This window comes from Microtus oregoni, unplaced genomic scaffold (genome assembly GCF_018167655.1).
Source record: "Microtus oregoni isolate MIOR12 unplaced genomic scaffold, Mior012 000048F_ref0000485, whole genome shotgun sequence".
Classification (NCBI taxonomy): domain Eukaryota; kingdom Metazoa; phylum Chordata; class Mammalia; order Rodentia; family Cricetidae; genus Microtus; species Microtus oregoni.
Genome location: NW_024543222.1, coordinates 1499172 through 1515387, shown reverse-complemented (window position 1 = coordinate 1515387; position 16216 = coordinate 1499172). Strand labels below are relative to the sequence as shown.

Here is a 16216-nt window from a genome sequence, read left to right as displayed (position 1 = left end):
GAGGCAGATGCTGCAGAAGGCATGTCAGAAGCAACGGCATGGGATGACCAGAGCAAGACGGCAAGGGATGGCAATGGGGAAGAAGTGGGGCCTGTACTCGCCCTCCAGAGGCTCTGACTGCTTCCACACCAGGGCAGGCTGGCCCTGCCTCTAGGTCCCCTCTTCCTCTCCTCACTATAAGTGGGCTGGCCCTACTGCAGTACTTTCCCGGAGCTGGGACAGGGAAGGCCTGCAGGTGTCTGGGCTTCTACACACTGGCTTTCCTTCTGCAGAGCAGGGAGCAGCTTCTCACACTGCCGCCATCTTGCCTAGCCTTTTACAAGGCTAGCTTTGGTCCTGCCTGACTCTGTCTCACAGGCTTTCCATGATGCAGACCTGTAGATCCAAATCCTGGATTGCGGGGGAATAGGGGAAGTAGAGCCAGAGAGATGAGCCTTCAGGTGGGGTTGGGGTTTTCAGAACAGTGGCTGAGGCTAAAGCACACAGGTCCTTGAGAACTGACTTTACTTAAGAGTCCAGAGATGCCAAGAGCTGCTCCAGGATACTCAGCAGCCAGAATGTCTGGCTCCCACAATTTCTACCCAGCGTTGGTGCTTCCCCACCCAAACGCTTGTCCTTCCACACTCCTGCCTTCTTCCCTGCTGACTGTCTGTCTGGGGGATTGAATTCATAGCCTTGTACTTGCAAGCACTGTACTGCTGAATTGTAGCTCCACACCCGCTCCTCCCTGCCACTTTTAACTTTTTATCCTGAGGCAGGCCCATCCTGGCCTTGAATTTGTGATCCTTCTGCCTCAGCCTCCCTAGGAGCTAAGATGACAGGCTTGGCGCTCTGGCTCCTTGCTTTCTCCTTCCTTTCAGTCCTGATCATCTACACGGACAGCACACACACACACACAAAAGTGACTAGAAAGGAAAACAAAGCCAGTGCGACCCCACAGCCCAGACTTCAGCACCGGGTCTCCACCTTCGCACCTTGGATCAGATATTTTTACCTGGCTGGGGTGGAGGAGAGGGGTCACCAGTTGGTGCTGCCCAGCCCCTCCCCAGGTCTGATCTCAGGCTGTTGGTCTGCACACAACACAGCCACTTCCTGTTTCAGTGACAACAGCTGACCTCGGCTGTCTTGGGAAGGCCAGTTTGGCCAAGGCTCCTCAGCAGCCAGGAAGACGGGCAGTACATCTCGAGGGGCTCTCCTCTCACTTACCTGCCTCACGATCTTCCTCACTTGGAAGGAAAGTCACCATCGTGCCAGCAGACTGCAGAACTCACCTGGCCTCAGTTCCATCTGCCCCAAACCCTCTGGATAGGCTCTTCCCTGTGTCTACTGTGCTCGGCCTTGTCCAAGAGTTCCCTGTGACCAGTTGGTAAGAATGCCTGCTGCGCAAGCATGAGCGCCTGGAAACCACACGAAAGGCTACATAGGGCAGTAATACCAGTGCTGGGTGGGCATGGGGGCGGGCAGAGGCAGCAAGAGTGCCAGGGTGTGCTGGCTGTTCACTTAGTTGTAGGTCCAGTGAGAGACCTACCTGAAGGAATAAGGTGGAGAGTGACAGGGACCGATACAGAGGTGGACTACCCCTGCACTGTGTGCATACACCCCAACATGCACACATACACGCACCTGTGTGCATCCACCATACACATACATACACACCCCACACACATGCATCCGTGTGCATACAACACACACATACACACACACCTGTGTACATACACCCCCACACCCATGTGCATACAACACACATAGGCACCTGTATGCACACAACACATACACATGCACACCTATGTGCATACACCCTCCACATGTACATACAACACACACAGACCTGTGTGCACATACCCCCCCACATGCACTTGTGTGCCTACAACACACGCATACAAACACATGTACCTGATTACATAAACTCCTCACATACCCATGTGCATACAACACACACATGCACCTGTGTGCATACAACACACACATGTGCACACATACACACACCTGTGTGCATATACACATGTGCATACAACACCCCCCCCCCACGTGCACTGTCACCTCAGAGGTGTTCTCCAAGACCCCTGTCTGAAGCCAGCATTATCTTTAGCCCTGTATCTTCATCACTGAGAATAACTGGCAAACATTTTCTTAGTTTATTCATCCCCATGTCTCAGGAGGTGATAGACATGAGGGCGGGGACCATGTTTCTCTCCTTCCCTGCCACATCACGGTGCCTGGGATGTAGCAGATATTCAATAAATGGGAGGGTAGTGAGACAGGTAGACAGGGAGAACCAAAGACCGGGTGAGGAGCTAGCCTAGGGTGCAGTGAGAGAGGATGCTGGCTTACTCCTTCGCTCTGACCGAGCATGTGGTGTCCAGGGCCTCCCTTAGAGTGAGCTCGCCCTGCCTGTCCCCACATGGTTAAGAGACTGCAGTGGCATTGGCAAGCTACACCAGGGTCCTCAGTGCTCGCCGTCACTGGCACAGGTCTACCCACCTGTCCTTGTTGCTACAGCCTCCTGGACAGTGGACAGAGGTTCTACAAGGAAGAATCTCTCAGAGGGCTCAGGGAGGTACCGGATCATCTCCCGAGCAGCATAAGCCCTATGTTGGTGCATACACAGGCACATATGTGCAGACGGGCCACCGTCCCTATGTCTTTCCCAGTCTCCTATTGACTCCCAGTGTCCTTCTGACCCTAGGATTCCTCCACTCTCGGAGGTCCTGATGCAGGAAACCTGGCCTTAGAGTCTAGAGAAGGATGCTGATGCTGGGTCAGGCATCTGAGGGGCTTGCAAGGCAGGTGGCTATAGGTACCTCTGCTTGGATACCCTCTACACAGCAGCGGATCCTGCTTGGGACTTATGGGAAGCAGCTAATTAGGGCTGGTGGTCCCTACCATTCCTGTTCTCTGTCTTAGAAAGACAATTGTCTGATCACCCAAGCCACCAAGTGGGGTTGCTGCTGCTAGGGAGCAGCCCAGAGCCCACCACAACCTGCCCCCAACCTCAAAGGACCCTTTAACTTCTCAACACGTGTTTCCTTCCCCCTCTCCTTGGACAGCCTTAGCCAGCAAAAGGGCTAGGCACTGCTGGCTGTTGGGCAGGAAGCCAGTGGGCAGGGAGGGCCAGGGCAGCAGTCTCCACTCCATCAGACGGATACCTCGGAGCGAAGCCAGCATGAAATATTCATGCAGTAAATGGTGCAATTTTGTCTGCATTCAGCCAACTCCACGTATATTTCAGAATATTATGGAATGATAATGTCATACCACAAAAGCAGAGAGACCAGGAGGGCCGGAGCTCAGGGCAGGGGACACTCGGGGTGAAGATGAGGCAGGTGGAAAGAAGGACCATGATCCTTAGGAGCAAGAATGGGGAACTACCAACAGTCTGAAGAGCGTGGGTACAACATGAGGAGACCGGCAAGCTTCCGGGGACTCATAAGTGGCAGGTGGGCCAGAGGAGCCCTGAAGGCTCCAGAGCTGGGCAACTTCCCGCTCCGGTGTCCCTGGACACAGGATCTCTGGATGTCCCACATCCCGATGGTAGAGGGGACAGAGCTGTTTCTGCCTCCTGCCTGCCTGCTGTTCGGGTTTCGGGCCAAGGTTTTGGTGTCGATTCAGCAGTTGCAGGCACAGAGCAGCCTATTTCCTCGGTGATTTCCAGGAGGGGCTGACTGGGGGGGGGCTGGACTTCCTGGGCTTGTATCATTCAAACAGCAAGTCCCCCATTTAGGACTCAGAGTTCCTTAGCCTCTGTCCTGATGTCTGAGAATATGGGGGATAGGAGGAAGTTTCATAGGAGGGAGAACATTAGGCTGCTTTGTTGGACTCTGGGATATTTCCCAGGTGTCTGGGGCACAGTCATCTGAGGTATAAAGAGGTTATGGGTGAAATAAATTTTATCTTAGCCATTGACACTAGGTTTCAGTCCAGTTTGGAGTCTCCACTAAAGTTACCCTAACCATCAATCACTTCATTTGCCAAGATGATGATCCCACTTTTCCCACAGTGACCTCCCTAGATCCTGCATTAGAACAGATGCCCTGCATGGCTCTCCCCATCTCCGGAAGCATTGTCCCTAGAAGTCTGCCGCACCACAGGCCACCAAGAGCAGGAGAGCTTTCCCCTAGGCTGCTGGGCTGGTGACCAGGTTCCCATGGCAACCCAGGGTCCTTCACTCTACAGTTGGGCAGCCTTAAGCACCATGGTCAGCTCCACCAGCAGCTGCCATCTCAGCTGAGGCCAGATGTATTCGGGTAAAGTTTTATGGAAACAGAGCTGAGTGTACATCCTCATGTATGGTCTGGACGGTATCCTGCATCAGCAGCCTCGCCAAGCTGGCGGGTCAGAGAACAGATGGAGTCAGTGGGAACTGGCTTGCCACCCCAGAGCTAGGCATCAGGGGCTCGCAGGGCTTGCTGAGATTCTTGTGGCTTCTGGGGATAGAATGGGCTTTCTGTGGAGTCCCGAGAACACATGACACTTTGGAGGGAGCAGGGAATCCATGCCTAGCTGGCTGCATCTGTTTTACTGTGGTCATTGGGTGAGACTGAATTTCACCCCTGGCATACCACAGAGCCACACTGTCTGGTTTTCAGTCTCTCTGGCAAGGGTAGAGGTTCCTTTCTCTTCTGCCCATGTGGGTCAGGGAGGGAAAAGCAGGGGCTGGAGGGCAGGTGCATCTTGAAGGGTTCCCAAAAGCCTTGGGCAAATGCCTGTCCTCTCTCACTTCACACCCAGCCTGGCTTTCTGTTCTTGCTCTGTCTCTCTCAGCTTGGTCTGTCTGTCCCCATACTTTGTTCCTTCCTGGCCTTCGAGCCCAGCATCATCAGCACCTGGGCACTGTCCAGTCTGCAGCTGTCCCCTGCGGCACAAACGCCAAGCGGCTCCTGGCTGATGGCCTTCCTGCTTACGCTTGCCCAACTGATGTCCATCTCCCCGGCTGCCAACCCTATGTCCCTAGGCGGAGAGGCCACCAGTGTTTACTGCTCTCCACTCCCCCTTTCCACAAACACTAACTGTAATGGTCCTCTCATGGGGCCAACTAGGATGTCTCAGGGCTCTGTGGATAGAGGATTCAGAACCTGACCCAGACAGTGAGACTTGGCAGCACACAGGGGCTTGGCATAGGAAGGGCTGGAGTGAGGCTGTATGGGCCAGGACTCCTAAGCACCTTTGAGTTGATCCCTTTGAGCCTGAGCTAGCCCATCTCCCAGCACAAGGAGACCACTACCCAGGGAGCAGAAACCATGAGTGTGGACCCTCCTAGGTTTATAGTGTGTTCGCTACTGTCCCTGAAAGCCAGAGGCATATGGGCGTGACATGCTTGGCACAATGCACAGTGTATGATGACATGAAGACGCAGTCAGTTTTGATATTTAGTCTGTGAAAAATGGAGAGGCTGGATCTGGGGATGGTTTCGTCCAGATGGGTTGGAAGTGGGGAGAGCCATGTTGGTTGAGCTGCGCTCCACAAAGATGCAAGCTGAGGCCCCCATCCTGAACCTCGGGATTTGTGCATTTGGAGACACGGTCTTTTCATAGGTTACCAGGTTAAACTGAGGCTGCTCTGGGGACCCTCATCCAGTCTGTATGTCCTATGTGAAGACGAAAGGAAGAGGCTGGGGAGACAGCTCAGTGGGCAATAGTGCTTGCTTTGCAAGCGGACGACCTGAGTTTGAACGCTTAGCACCTGTGTAAGAGCCCTAGTGCTATTGTGCATGCTTGTGACCCCAGCAGGGAGTCACACAGATCCCAAGAACTTGCTATCCGGATAGGCTGGCTGAAATGGTGAACTTTCAGTCCAGGGAGACACCCTGTGACAAGGTGATGAGGCGGAGAGTGACAGGGAGGACACCCAAAGCCTTCTGCCAGCTTCCACACGCATGTGCCCTGTGTGTGCACCTGTATACACATGTCAACCGTGCATCACATACAGGACAAAGCAGGAGAAGTAACCTACATCCACGGACAACCTTCCAGGGCGCAGGGAGAAGCCTCGGGAGGTATGCTGCCTGCACCATCACTTGTCTTCCCGCTCCAAGGACATGGGGCTGTGGTCTTAAAGCTCCAGCCTCTAGGACAGCAACACACTCCTCTGTTTCCTGACCTAGGCAGACCTGCATTCTGCACCTCTGTTGCCTCCACTGTGAAATGGGGATGTCCCTGTGTCCACTTTCACTCTGCAATGAGGACCAGCGAAGTGGACAGCATGGAGAGAGTGGGCATGCTGGCCCTCCTCTCCTTACCTTTCCTCACACTGCAGAAGCCTGGAGACCCTGCCCTAACTCACGCGTACACAGGCACATGCAGCCAGAGCCCCCAGTAAAGAGTACGGGGAGATGAAAGGAAAACCTGGTTTGGACGTCTGAGTGAGGTCAGCAGAGACTGGCAGCCAAGCTCAGGGCCACTATTTTCTGGCAGGAAAAAAATAGCTATAAATGAATAAAAAGCCCTTAGGCTGGGCAGGGGGAGAGACGTCGATGGCAGAAGGTACTGTTCGTGGAATTGCTTAGGAATTGCTGGGGACCTAGGCAGCCACTGCAAGCCCCATTGGATCCCTGGGGTGGGCAGTGGGGCGTCTGAAGCAAACATTCTGTGTAAACAGTTCTGACAACGGAAGGGTCTCTCTCCATCTTCCTACATACAGAAGCTGTGTGGGGCTTCCAGTCCTGCTGAGTTTACACGGAACCTTTGTAGAGAGATAACAGCCCAGGGCGAAGGCACTTAGGGAACAGTGTGGGCTTGAGTTTACAGAAGCAAGGAGTGGCCCAGTAGGAGGTTGGCTGGGAGACAGGCGAGAGAGGTAAGGCCTTGGCCAGCAGCAGCCAGGGGTCCTGGGTCCCACACGCTGATGCAGACCAATGGGAGAGCCAGCATTTCCCAGAGAGTAGGGGCAATCTCCACACCGCATGGGTGAGCGTGCTTCCGGCAAATGGAACCCATGCTGAGTTGGCTCAGGCATAGGCCCCGAGCCTTCACTTCTCCAACATTTAGGCTGACAGCAATTCCATCCCACAAGTTCAGCTTCCAAAGTCTTATACATCCGCTCCCTGTTACCCCTGGGCACTGAGCAATGGCATCTGGCCAGGAGACTGTGGGCAACTATGTGCCAGGCTGATTTATGACCAGAGGATAAGAGAGATTCTAGAGGATGGGAGAAGGAAGGAAGGGCAATGTAGGGTACACAGTTAAGACTTTGTGTGTGTGTGTGTGTGTGTACACGCATGTGCGCTAAGGTACTCACTATACACTCGTGGCCGAGCTAGAGGGCACTTGGAGTTCAAGGCACAGCAAGGTGACACACTGAGGTCATGTGGGAGCCAGAGGGTTTCTCTACTGGAGGTGCAGTCTGGGTGGGATTTAGGGGATTAGGAAGCAGATGGCTTTGATTGACAGCCTGACAGGATACACACAGCACAGGACTGGGTGGGCTGAGCCAGGGGGCTGGATTTCTGTTGATCAAGGGGCAGAAGAGGCAGGTAGGATGAACCAGGATCAGGCAGGCCTTCCTCCTGACTGCCAAGAATGATTGGAAAGGACAGATATGGTGGTCAGGAATGACAGAGGAGAGATGGGGACAGGCTGCACAGGGGGTAGCCATCGTCACAGACCCCCAACCCTATCCACGGGTTCATAACTCTGCCTCAGGACATTTCTACACGGTCCCAAGAGACTGCTCATGTGTTCATGGCATATTGAGATATCATGTGTAATAAGGAAACAGGTGAAGAAGTGGCTAGGATGGGACCCTTGCTGCCCCCAAACACTTGAAGCTTGGATGGGGTTGTACACACACACACACACACACACACACACACACACACACAGAGAGAGAGAGAGAGAGAGAGAGAGAGAGAGAGAGGGGGGGGGGGGGCTGTGCCCAGACCAAAGGCACCATTACAGGGCACACACATGTTCACGCATGTATCTTCTATCAGATTGGCTATTCACATTCACTAGACACAGAGTTGTCATTCACACTCATGACTAAACGCTCATAGCCGCCACATCCCCTCACACCTAAAGAGGAGCTGCTATTACATCCAAGGGCATGGTGGGGAATGTGTGTGCGGTACTATGTGCGTTCTGGGGAGCCCCACCCGCGAGGCTGAGAAAATGAAGGTAAAACAGAACAGACTTTTGCCTGCTCATATTCCCTACCCCCTGACTGGGATAGCATCCCTAGGGGGTCCCTAGAGGCCAGTGTGCTTGAGTGATGACCGTCTTTGCTTAAAGCCCCAGGAATCCTCCTGAGACCCACAGCCAGGAAGCAGCTGTGGTTTTGGGGGCGGGCTCTCTTAATTGTCAGGTGCAAAGGGCAGGACATACAGAGAGCCTGCAGCTGTCCTGCCTGTTTTGCGCCCACCTCCCATGCTGACTCTAAAGCCAGGCTAGGACAACCAGGGGCCCTGATCTCATACGGTCCACCTGCCTCTTCTCTAGCAGACACTTGGGTTAGAAACTCTCTGAGGAAGAAAGTAGATTCCAGAGCAGGTGGAGGTCACCCCTGCTGCATTGTGCATTTGACAGTATCTCATAGGCAGGGCATACTAAGCCAGTAGGCTGTCTGTCTTGCTGGAATCTACAGGTTAGAGGCGCGAGTCCCTCTGCGGTGGGACAGAGGACACAGTCTAGATATAATGAGGTCACCCTGCTGGGTGTTCAGGGCCAAGGAACGAGGAGGACAGTGGCCAGAAAAAGTCAGATCAGAGAGGCAAGAAACCCAGATGTTCCCAGAGCCCACAGGACAGGGGGAGTGAGATGCAGGACACAGAGGGGGAACACCTACACTTAGCTGGGAGTACCCTACACTGTTCATGGAGCCCCGAGAGACCTCATGGCGCCAGTATGGCACACGGCCCCTCAGGACCTCCCAGGGAATTGCACCAGCACTCGAAGTGACCTCGCACAGTGTTCCACAATGCAGTACACCCAGGGGTGCCTGGAAGCCCCTTTCCTGCAGCTGAGCATGGCCATCCCTCTCTAAGCCGTACCAACAATCTCAGGAGATCCAGGGCTGCCTGCAACACCAAGCCCTGCAGGGATGGAAGGAGTCTGTGGGTCCACAGAAGGATCCTCCTGGAAGTGGGTAAGAAGCCTTAGAACCTGCAGATCAGAACGGAAGGAGCCACTGAGAGCCTCAGTATGCCCTCCTCTCCTGCTGCCCTGCTGCGACCCAGGAACCATGCAGGGAGCAGATCTGGGGCTAAAGTTCCCTGTGACCTCTGCTCCCACCGAAGGGGCTGCACAGCCCCACTTTACCTTGCCGAGCCAGGCATAATGGGGCATTCTAAGGGAATTGAATTTCCCCTTAATTACAATGGCCCACAGATATTGTTTAATTTGTAATCTGGAGCTAATGGGGTTTTCTTCTCCTGCAATCACGGGGCTGCCTGTGCACGCATGATCCCTTCCACACAGCCGGGCACCCGACACTGCATGGTGCTGACCTCCACGTGGCTGTCCCTGACGGGAATGTGCTGGGTTGCAGCCCCGCCTCTGGCCAAGCCCACCTCACAGCGACTCTCGCCTGTCACATGTGCACACATGCATGAACTGGCCTAATAGGCAGGCAGGAGCATAATTTTTCCTCTAATTACATATTCAGCACTTCTGAGAAAATGAGATTTTAGTAATTCAATTGGACTGAGAAGCGGGGCTATAATAAAATGAAATTTGTAACAATCGTGCAGTTAAATTAGTTAAATGGAGAGGAAGGAGCTGTAGAAAATTGACCCCGCGATCTCCTAAGGACTAATCAGACATTTGAACCGAGTTGTGCTAACAAAGCCCTCGGGTGTTGCAGGGTGGTGGGGATGGGAGGGAGAGTAGGGCAGGGCTGGGCTGGGGGCGGGGCTGGGGCCTGCAGGCAGCAGGTGGAGGAGGAGGGGACAGGCTGGCTGCGGCCTGGAAGGAAAGCAGAACCCAGGCCAGTTGGGAAAAGGCAGGTGGCTGTGTGGAAAAAGCCAACCGTTGCCTACTTTTCTTTCCAATGGAGTCATTCTCCACAACATTCCTGGGGTGCCACCTTGAGAGGGACATCACCTTGAGAGTTCCCTGACACTGCCAGAGTTGCAGGGATTCCCAAACAGAGGCTTCCATGGGAGGAGAGCAAGGCAGGTGGCATGACCCCTTTCCCATCTTACCTGCTAAACTTGGAATCCCACTGGGAGACCCTGCCCTGCCCTTTACTAGGTTTTTGCGCTGAGAGAGTGGGAGGCCATCGAGGCTGGATGACTCTGGCCTCAGTGTCAGGGTGGAACGTTTGATGGAGGTCCAGATAGGAGATTGTTAACACTCAAGGGACGCTTTCTAGGCCAAGTGGACCCCAGGGTGGGGAATGGAGATGCTGGGCCCCTTGCCAACCTCTCTAACCCCTAGTCAGATCATTTGCCTTGCAAATTTGAGTTTGAATTCCAGAGTGTGGCTTTGAACAGACAAAAAAGGAAGCCACGAAGGCCTAGCTACTCAATGCCCACGCAGGGCTGGGATCCACATTGCCTAGGTCCCCTGGCCAGGTTCCTGACGGCCAGCTTCCTGCCCAGTACAGAGTACCTGCCCCTGTCAAGATGGCCAAATGCAGAACAGGACCCTCGCTGAGCCCTTGTCTGCCTGGAGCTCTGGGCATCTCTGGCCAGATGGTGTCCAGACTAGCCTGCTGGAATCTACCCCTGCTGGGCCTTCCCTGGCCCTTCTGCTGAGCCATGCAAACAGAAAGGGCTGCCTTCAAGGCGAACACACGGGGCTCCCTGTCCTGAGGCCTAAGCATAAGGTACATTCTAGAAAGTCAGCAGAAACAACTTCCTGCTCCCCTCAGATGTAGGGCTGCCTCCACTCGGCAGTTCCAACTGAGACAGCGGGGAAATCAATACGGAAGCTGCAGGTGTTGGCATCAGGACTCGTTCTGTGTCAAGGTTTGCAAAGAGTGAGACAAGGGCTTGAGACCGGGATGGAGAAGTGGGCAGAACAGGCTAGGGTGATTCTGGATGCTCTAAGAACCTCAAGCAAAGCAGGGAGTGAGAAGGGACTCGGCTGAACCTTGGGAGGCCTTCTGTCTGGTGTTCAAGCACCCTTGGACAGCTGTTGAGGATCAAGATGGAGGCTGTCGGGCAGGCACATCCGGCCCTGGGAGGCTCTTCCATCAATAGCATCGATTTCCTCAGCCTTAGTGGGAGTCGCTGCAGAATGGAGAGCCCCAAATGACTGTGGGAAGGGCCAACTTGGTCAACAAAACAGAACTACAGGCCCTTTGTGGGAGGTCAGGCATAGGTGCAAGGTGTGTGTGTGTGTGTGTGTGTGTGTGTGTGTGTGTGCATATGTGTGACAAGGGGCATTATGGGGGAAGGTGCATGACCTCAGTTAATCCTTGGCAGGACCTCCTCTGGGCCTTATCAATAAGATCTCTTCTGGTTTTCTAGTGAGTTTTATTGGACGATTAGCAGGAGGACCTCAAAGGTCTAGCGTCAGAGGCCACAGGGCACAGAGACTGAGGAGGCGAAACGAGAAGGTTCACCCAGAACTTCTCTTATCCCGCTTCTTGCTCCATCAGAAGCACCCAAGGGACTCGGCATCGCGAACATCTCTCTACCCTTAGTGCCAGGAACAAAACGAACCTCCGAAGAGCGTCTGCAGAATGGAGACAGGACCACACCCTTACTCCGGAGCCAAGAGGAGTGCCCAGAGCTAGCCAGCAGGGGTGGAGCAGATGGGAGAGGAGGCCAGAGCGGAGGGGACCAGGCTCTCTCTCCCACCAGCTTCCACCACCCGGGCTGATGTGAGCCATTCAAACATTTATCCCTGCTTCAGTTTCCAAAGGAGAGCAGAGTGAGAGCGCTGGAAAGAGAGGGAAAGAGGAGGAAAACTCCGAGTTTCTCATTTGAAAGTTAATTAGTCTAATTAGGTCTAATTAAGAGCCCCCACACAAAGCAACTCAGGAATGAACCACCTATCTCCCATCTCCTTCGGTTCTTGTTATTTAGGAGATCCAAGAAAGGATGGGAAGGAGCCAGAGAAGGTGGGTGGGTGGTGGGATGTCCTTCCTCGTGGGGGAGATGGCAGGGGCCCCACTGAAGCAGGCTCCAGAGTCCTCCAAGCCTCTTTGCCAGGATGCATGAGGAAGCCCTTCCGTACCCATTTTCAAACTGCCCACATTTTCTGCCTTCCTACCCTACTGCACCCCTAGAGGGCTTCTGGTTTCCAGAGTGGGGTCTTGGCTCCTTGGGCACAGGGGCACAGACCGTTGGAAGCTGCTGAACCCTGTTCAAGGGACAGGAGGTTCGTGTCCAGGGTCCTGCTCTCCAGGTCTTGAAGGCTTCCAGAGTTAGGTGAGGGCAGGTCCCTGGGGGCTAAGTTCCACTCTGGAGTCCCCGTACTTATCTGGAATACCTCCAGGGAAGCTGTCTGCATGGGGGCAATTTCAATGGAACATAATGTTGGTGTGTGCATGCAAGCACGCATGAGTGCCTGTGTCCAGGTTCCCGACTGCTGGAGGCCCAGGTGGCCCCATGGGTTCCTTCTGCTTCCCCTCGGGCAGAGCCAGAGGAATGGGCTCTGTCAGGGCAGCTCGGTTATCAGCTAACCTGCCATGTAAGACTGGGCTGAGGTCAGGGAGGCCCTCACAGGACAGACACCCCAAGGGCTGCTGCCCCAGGAAAGGAGGGCTCTCGCCTACGGCAGGGCTGGTAGTGGGGAGGGTCAGGCCTGCAGAGGACCACCTCGGGTTAGACTCCCTGCCGGATGTTCTCTCATGGTGCAGTATTACGGACAGGGCAAACGAAGCTCATGGACACGGAGTGAACTTAATCCAGGTGTGCCAGATGCATAAACTGAAGGTTTGCCCTCTCCCTGGCTTTGAGCTTCTTACAGGGTAGGGGCACAGCAAACCTTGTCCCAGAGCAGGATACAGAAGACAGCTCCAAGCAGATGTTGGGGAAGGGTCTCTCTTCCGAGTTCTTGGGGTTCCTGCCCCAGCCAGGCCTCTCCTGGGAGTACCCAGTCAGGCCCACAGAGGGGTCAACACTCAGGAAAGAAGGTCAGGGCATGTGCCAGGGGAGCCTGTGTCAGCTGCCAGCGCAGTCCAGAGTTCTGAGTCAGGCAAGCAGAGACTGGCAGAGCAGCGATAGGAAGGGCTGGAGGGCCTGGAGGGCCGGCTTCTAAACCAAGATCAAAAGAATTAAGTAGGCTTAGCTCTGAGCCTGGGATGAAGGGCGGCCACCCAGAGGGAGTCAGCTGGGGAAGGGAGCAAGGAGGGAGTCAGGGGTTTCCAGGGAGGGCAGAGGCTTGGCCCAAGGCTAAGCACCTCAGCACAGATTTCTGGAGAAGCATGCCACACCCATGTGTGCAAGGGGCAGGAAGTAGAGGCTCATCCCTCATTGCCCACCTGCTCAAGGGGAGCCTAGGCTACACCATCCTCCCCACCAAGCTGGTAAATACATGTTACACTGGACTTGAGAGAACCAAGTTGAGGGTATAATCAAGAAACTTTTGGGGGTGGAAAATGTTCTAAAAACAGGTTTGCAGGGTCAGAGGTTCGACTTGACAAACTTCTTAAGTTGGTAATTGTATACCGTCCAGTGGGTAAATTTTATGACTTGGGAATTACATCTCAATATAGCCGCTAACATAAAGGGGGAGAGGTCGAGCCCAGGTCCTCCTCAAGCTTAGAAATGTCCTTGGGAACCGGCCACATGAAAATGGGTAGTGGCAGAGGGTAGATTCCAGTGGGGTGGGCATTGGGAAGTATATGATACAAAATCTTAGAGAGGTGGCTTTTCTGTCGCCCCCTTTCTTGGGGGTCTGCATCTAGCTCTGTGGTCCTGCTCTCTGATCCCTCAGGTCTGCAGGCCACGCACTCTGTGTGGCCAGCTTGTGCGGAGGACAGAGTGTGAGCCCGACTTACAGATAAGAGAGGAAGACGTCCTCATCTTTACCACTTCCCCCACGCGGCTCACAGCCAATCAGGGTCTGCTAGAGAGGGAGGGGATCCCATAGCTTCACTAACTCCTCTTTCGGTTTCTAAGCCTAACCCTCCTTCTTCATTAGTTCTGGAGTCCCTTTGGGGACTTAGGGTCCATCCTGGAAACCTAGATGGCTGAGGGACCATAAGAAGCTGCTCAGAGCCGGGCGGTGGTGGCGCACGCCATTAATCCCAGCATTCGGGAGGCAGAGGCAGGAGGATCTCTGTGAGTTCGAGGCCAGCCTGGTCTACAAAAGCTAGTTCCAGGAAGCTATGGAGAAACCCTGTCTCGAAAAATCCAAAGAAGAAGAAGAAGAAGAAGAAGAAGAAGAAGAAGAAGAAGAAGAAGAAGCAGCAGCAGCAGCAGCAGCAGCAGCAGCAGCAGCAGCAGCAGCAGCAGCAGCAGCAGCTCAGGGCAGTAGTCACAGTCTTCTGAAAGGACATCCAGCCCTCACCAAAAGTTCCAAGGCCTTCACAGGGGCAGACATAAGAGTTGGGACTCCCTTGCCAAGCTGAAGTTCTTCTTTCCACTTTACCTGCAAGAGGAGGGGACCTGTCTGGTTCCCATGGGGACAAATGGGGAGGGCAGTCCCCTGTATATATGGGGGGGTGGGCTAGGGGAGAGATGCTGTTTAGGGTAGTGGGCATGTGGCCCAGGGCTTCCAGGACATACTTTTACTCTCAAATGAAATCCTCTCCACCAACCTGAAAGCAGCAGCGTTCCATTGCTTCTGCCTGAGTGTCCGTTCAAATCGCTAATTTGCCAAATGGAAATAGTCAAGACAAGTTCCACATCCTGTGACCCGATTTTTGTGATTGATTTCTTTTCTTTTAACAAAGATGAGGAGAGGCCAGGGTCTGTCCAGCTTGACCTGTTCTGGCTTGGGGACGACAACTTTGTCCTTTATCCCCATACTACCAACAAGGAGGTGGCCTTGTTCTCAGTGACCAGAAAGAAACCAAGATGCAGGGTGGAGAAATCCTGCGGAGCTGAGCAGGTACGGGGCCTACAGGACCCTGGTGCTGTGCCTTCATCTTCCTACCTGCCTGCCTGCCACAGTGAAGACACACACTAGGGTCCTGGTTACGGACAACAGAGGGCTCTGGTCACGTTATGTCCGAGGCCCTAGGACAGGGACAAGAAAGGTAGCCAGGCAGATTCTAAGCCCATGACCTCCTCAACCAGCTGGCTTCTGTAGAGTATAGCCCACTTGCAAGTTTTTCTCCCAGCTTGCTTTGTCCTCCTGTGAGGTTTCCAAGTCCAGAGGCTTGGAGCCTAGCTGGGCTCCGCAGACAGAGTCGGCATACACCTCTGGGTGGCAATCAGGGCAGCTCAAGGCTTGCCTTGGTATTCTCATCCCAGACAGCCTTGCAGCAATGGTTCAGATGCAGCTACCACACACACACACACACACACACACACACACACACACTCACACTCATCAGTCCATGGGGCCAGGACACCCGGCCTGGCACCTGGAGCATAGTTGTGTTCATGGGTCTGGGTCTGTGAGGAACAACTGCGCTCTGCCAAGGGACAGAGGCAGCAGTCACTGGCCTGGGTGGCAGATGTGAGGGGTAAGTACCCTCTTCTGCTAGGACCAAGGATGCACGCTTGGTGGTGAGCCACAGTCAGCTGCCACCGTGGTTTTTCCTTTCACACACTCTAGGCCTAGCAATGAAGATCCCAGGCTGGGCACAGGTAGGCCCATCCTTCACGGGGCCAGGTTCTTTTCAGCTTTATTCAGCCATTGTGTGCAAGAAGGGCCAGCAAATCTCTCCTCAAGGCTCATCCGAGGACCACCAAAGTGAAGACAGCACAGCCAGGTCACCATAGAGAAGCCCTGCCAGCTCTCTGATGTACAGTCTCTCCCTGAGGGAGGGATTACTCGCTGCAGTATTCCAAACCGGTACAGGAAAGGAGGCCCCCAACAGATGACTCCACCTATAAGAACCACGCAGAATAGGCACAGCCACGGGGCAAAGGAATGGGTAGGGGCTACAGGGTTGGGACAATGGCCGCTGACATGCACAGTGTTGAAGATGTTCAGGAATCAGATGGCTGCACAGCTGAATGCTACGGAATGGCACGCTTCATGTGGGTGCGTTTTATAATATGTGAGTTATATCCCAATAAAAACCCCACAGATATAAATTATCCAGAGGGGAAGACAGGAGGGTAGGGAGAGAAATAAGCCTGCTGTTTTCCCCATAGAGCCCTTCATCCATTGAGCCTGGAGTCCCAGTGGGACTGTGAAAGAACCTGCCCCAA

At 54.1% G+C, this 16216-nt stretch overlaps 1 protein-coding gene across 6 annotated transcripts in view; it reads right to left on the bottom strand.

The window, feature by feature from the left end:
- The window catches only part of Rbfox3 (RNA binding fox-1 homolog 3), a 424557-nt gene that overhangs the window by 54438 nt on the left and 353903 nt on the right, over positions 1 to 16216 (bottom strand). For 5 of the 6 annotated variants that reach the window (XM_041635693.1, XM_041635689.1, XM_041635691.1 and 2 more), the window contains exon 4: positions 11519 to 11615. The exons of the other annotated variant lie outside the window; for it this stretch is intronic. In XM_041635693.1, the coding sequence (XP_041491627.1) occupies positions 11519 to 11569 (51 nt within the window). In that variant the 5' untranslated portion in view covers positions 11570 to 11615. The remainder of the gene's footprint in view (positions 1 to 11518; positions 11616 to 16216) is intronic. 6 annotated transcript variants of the gene reach the window in all.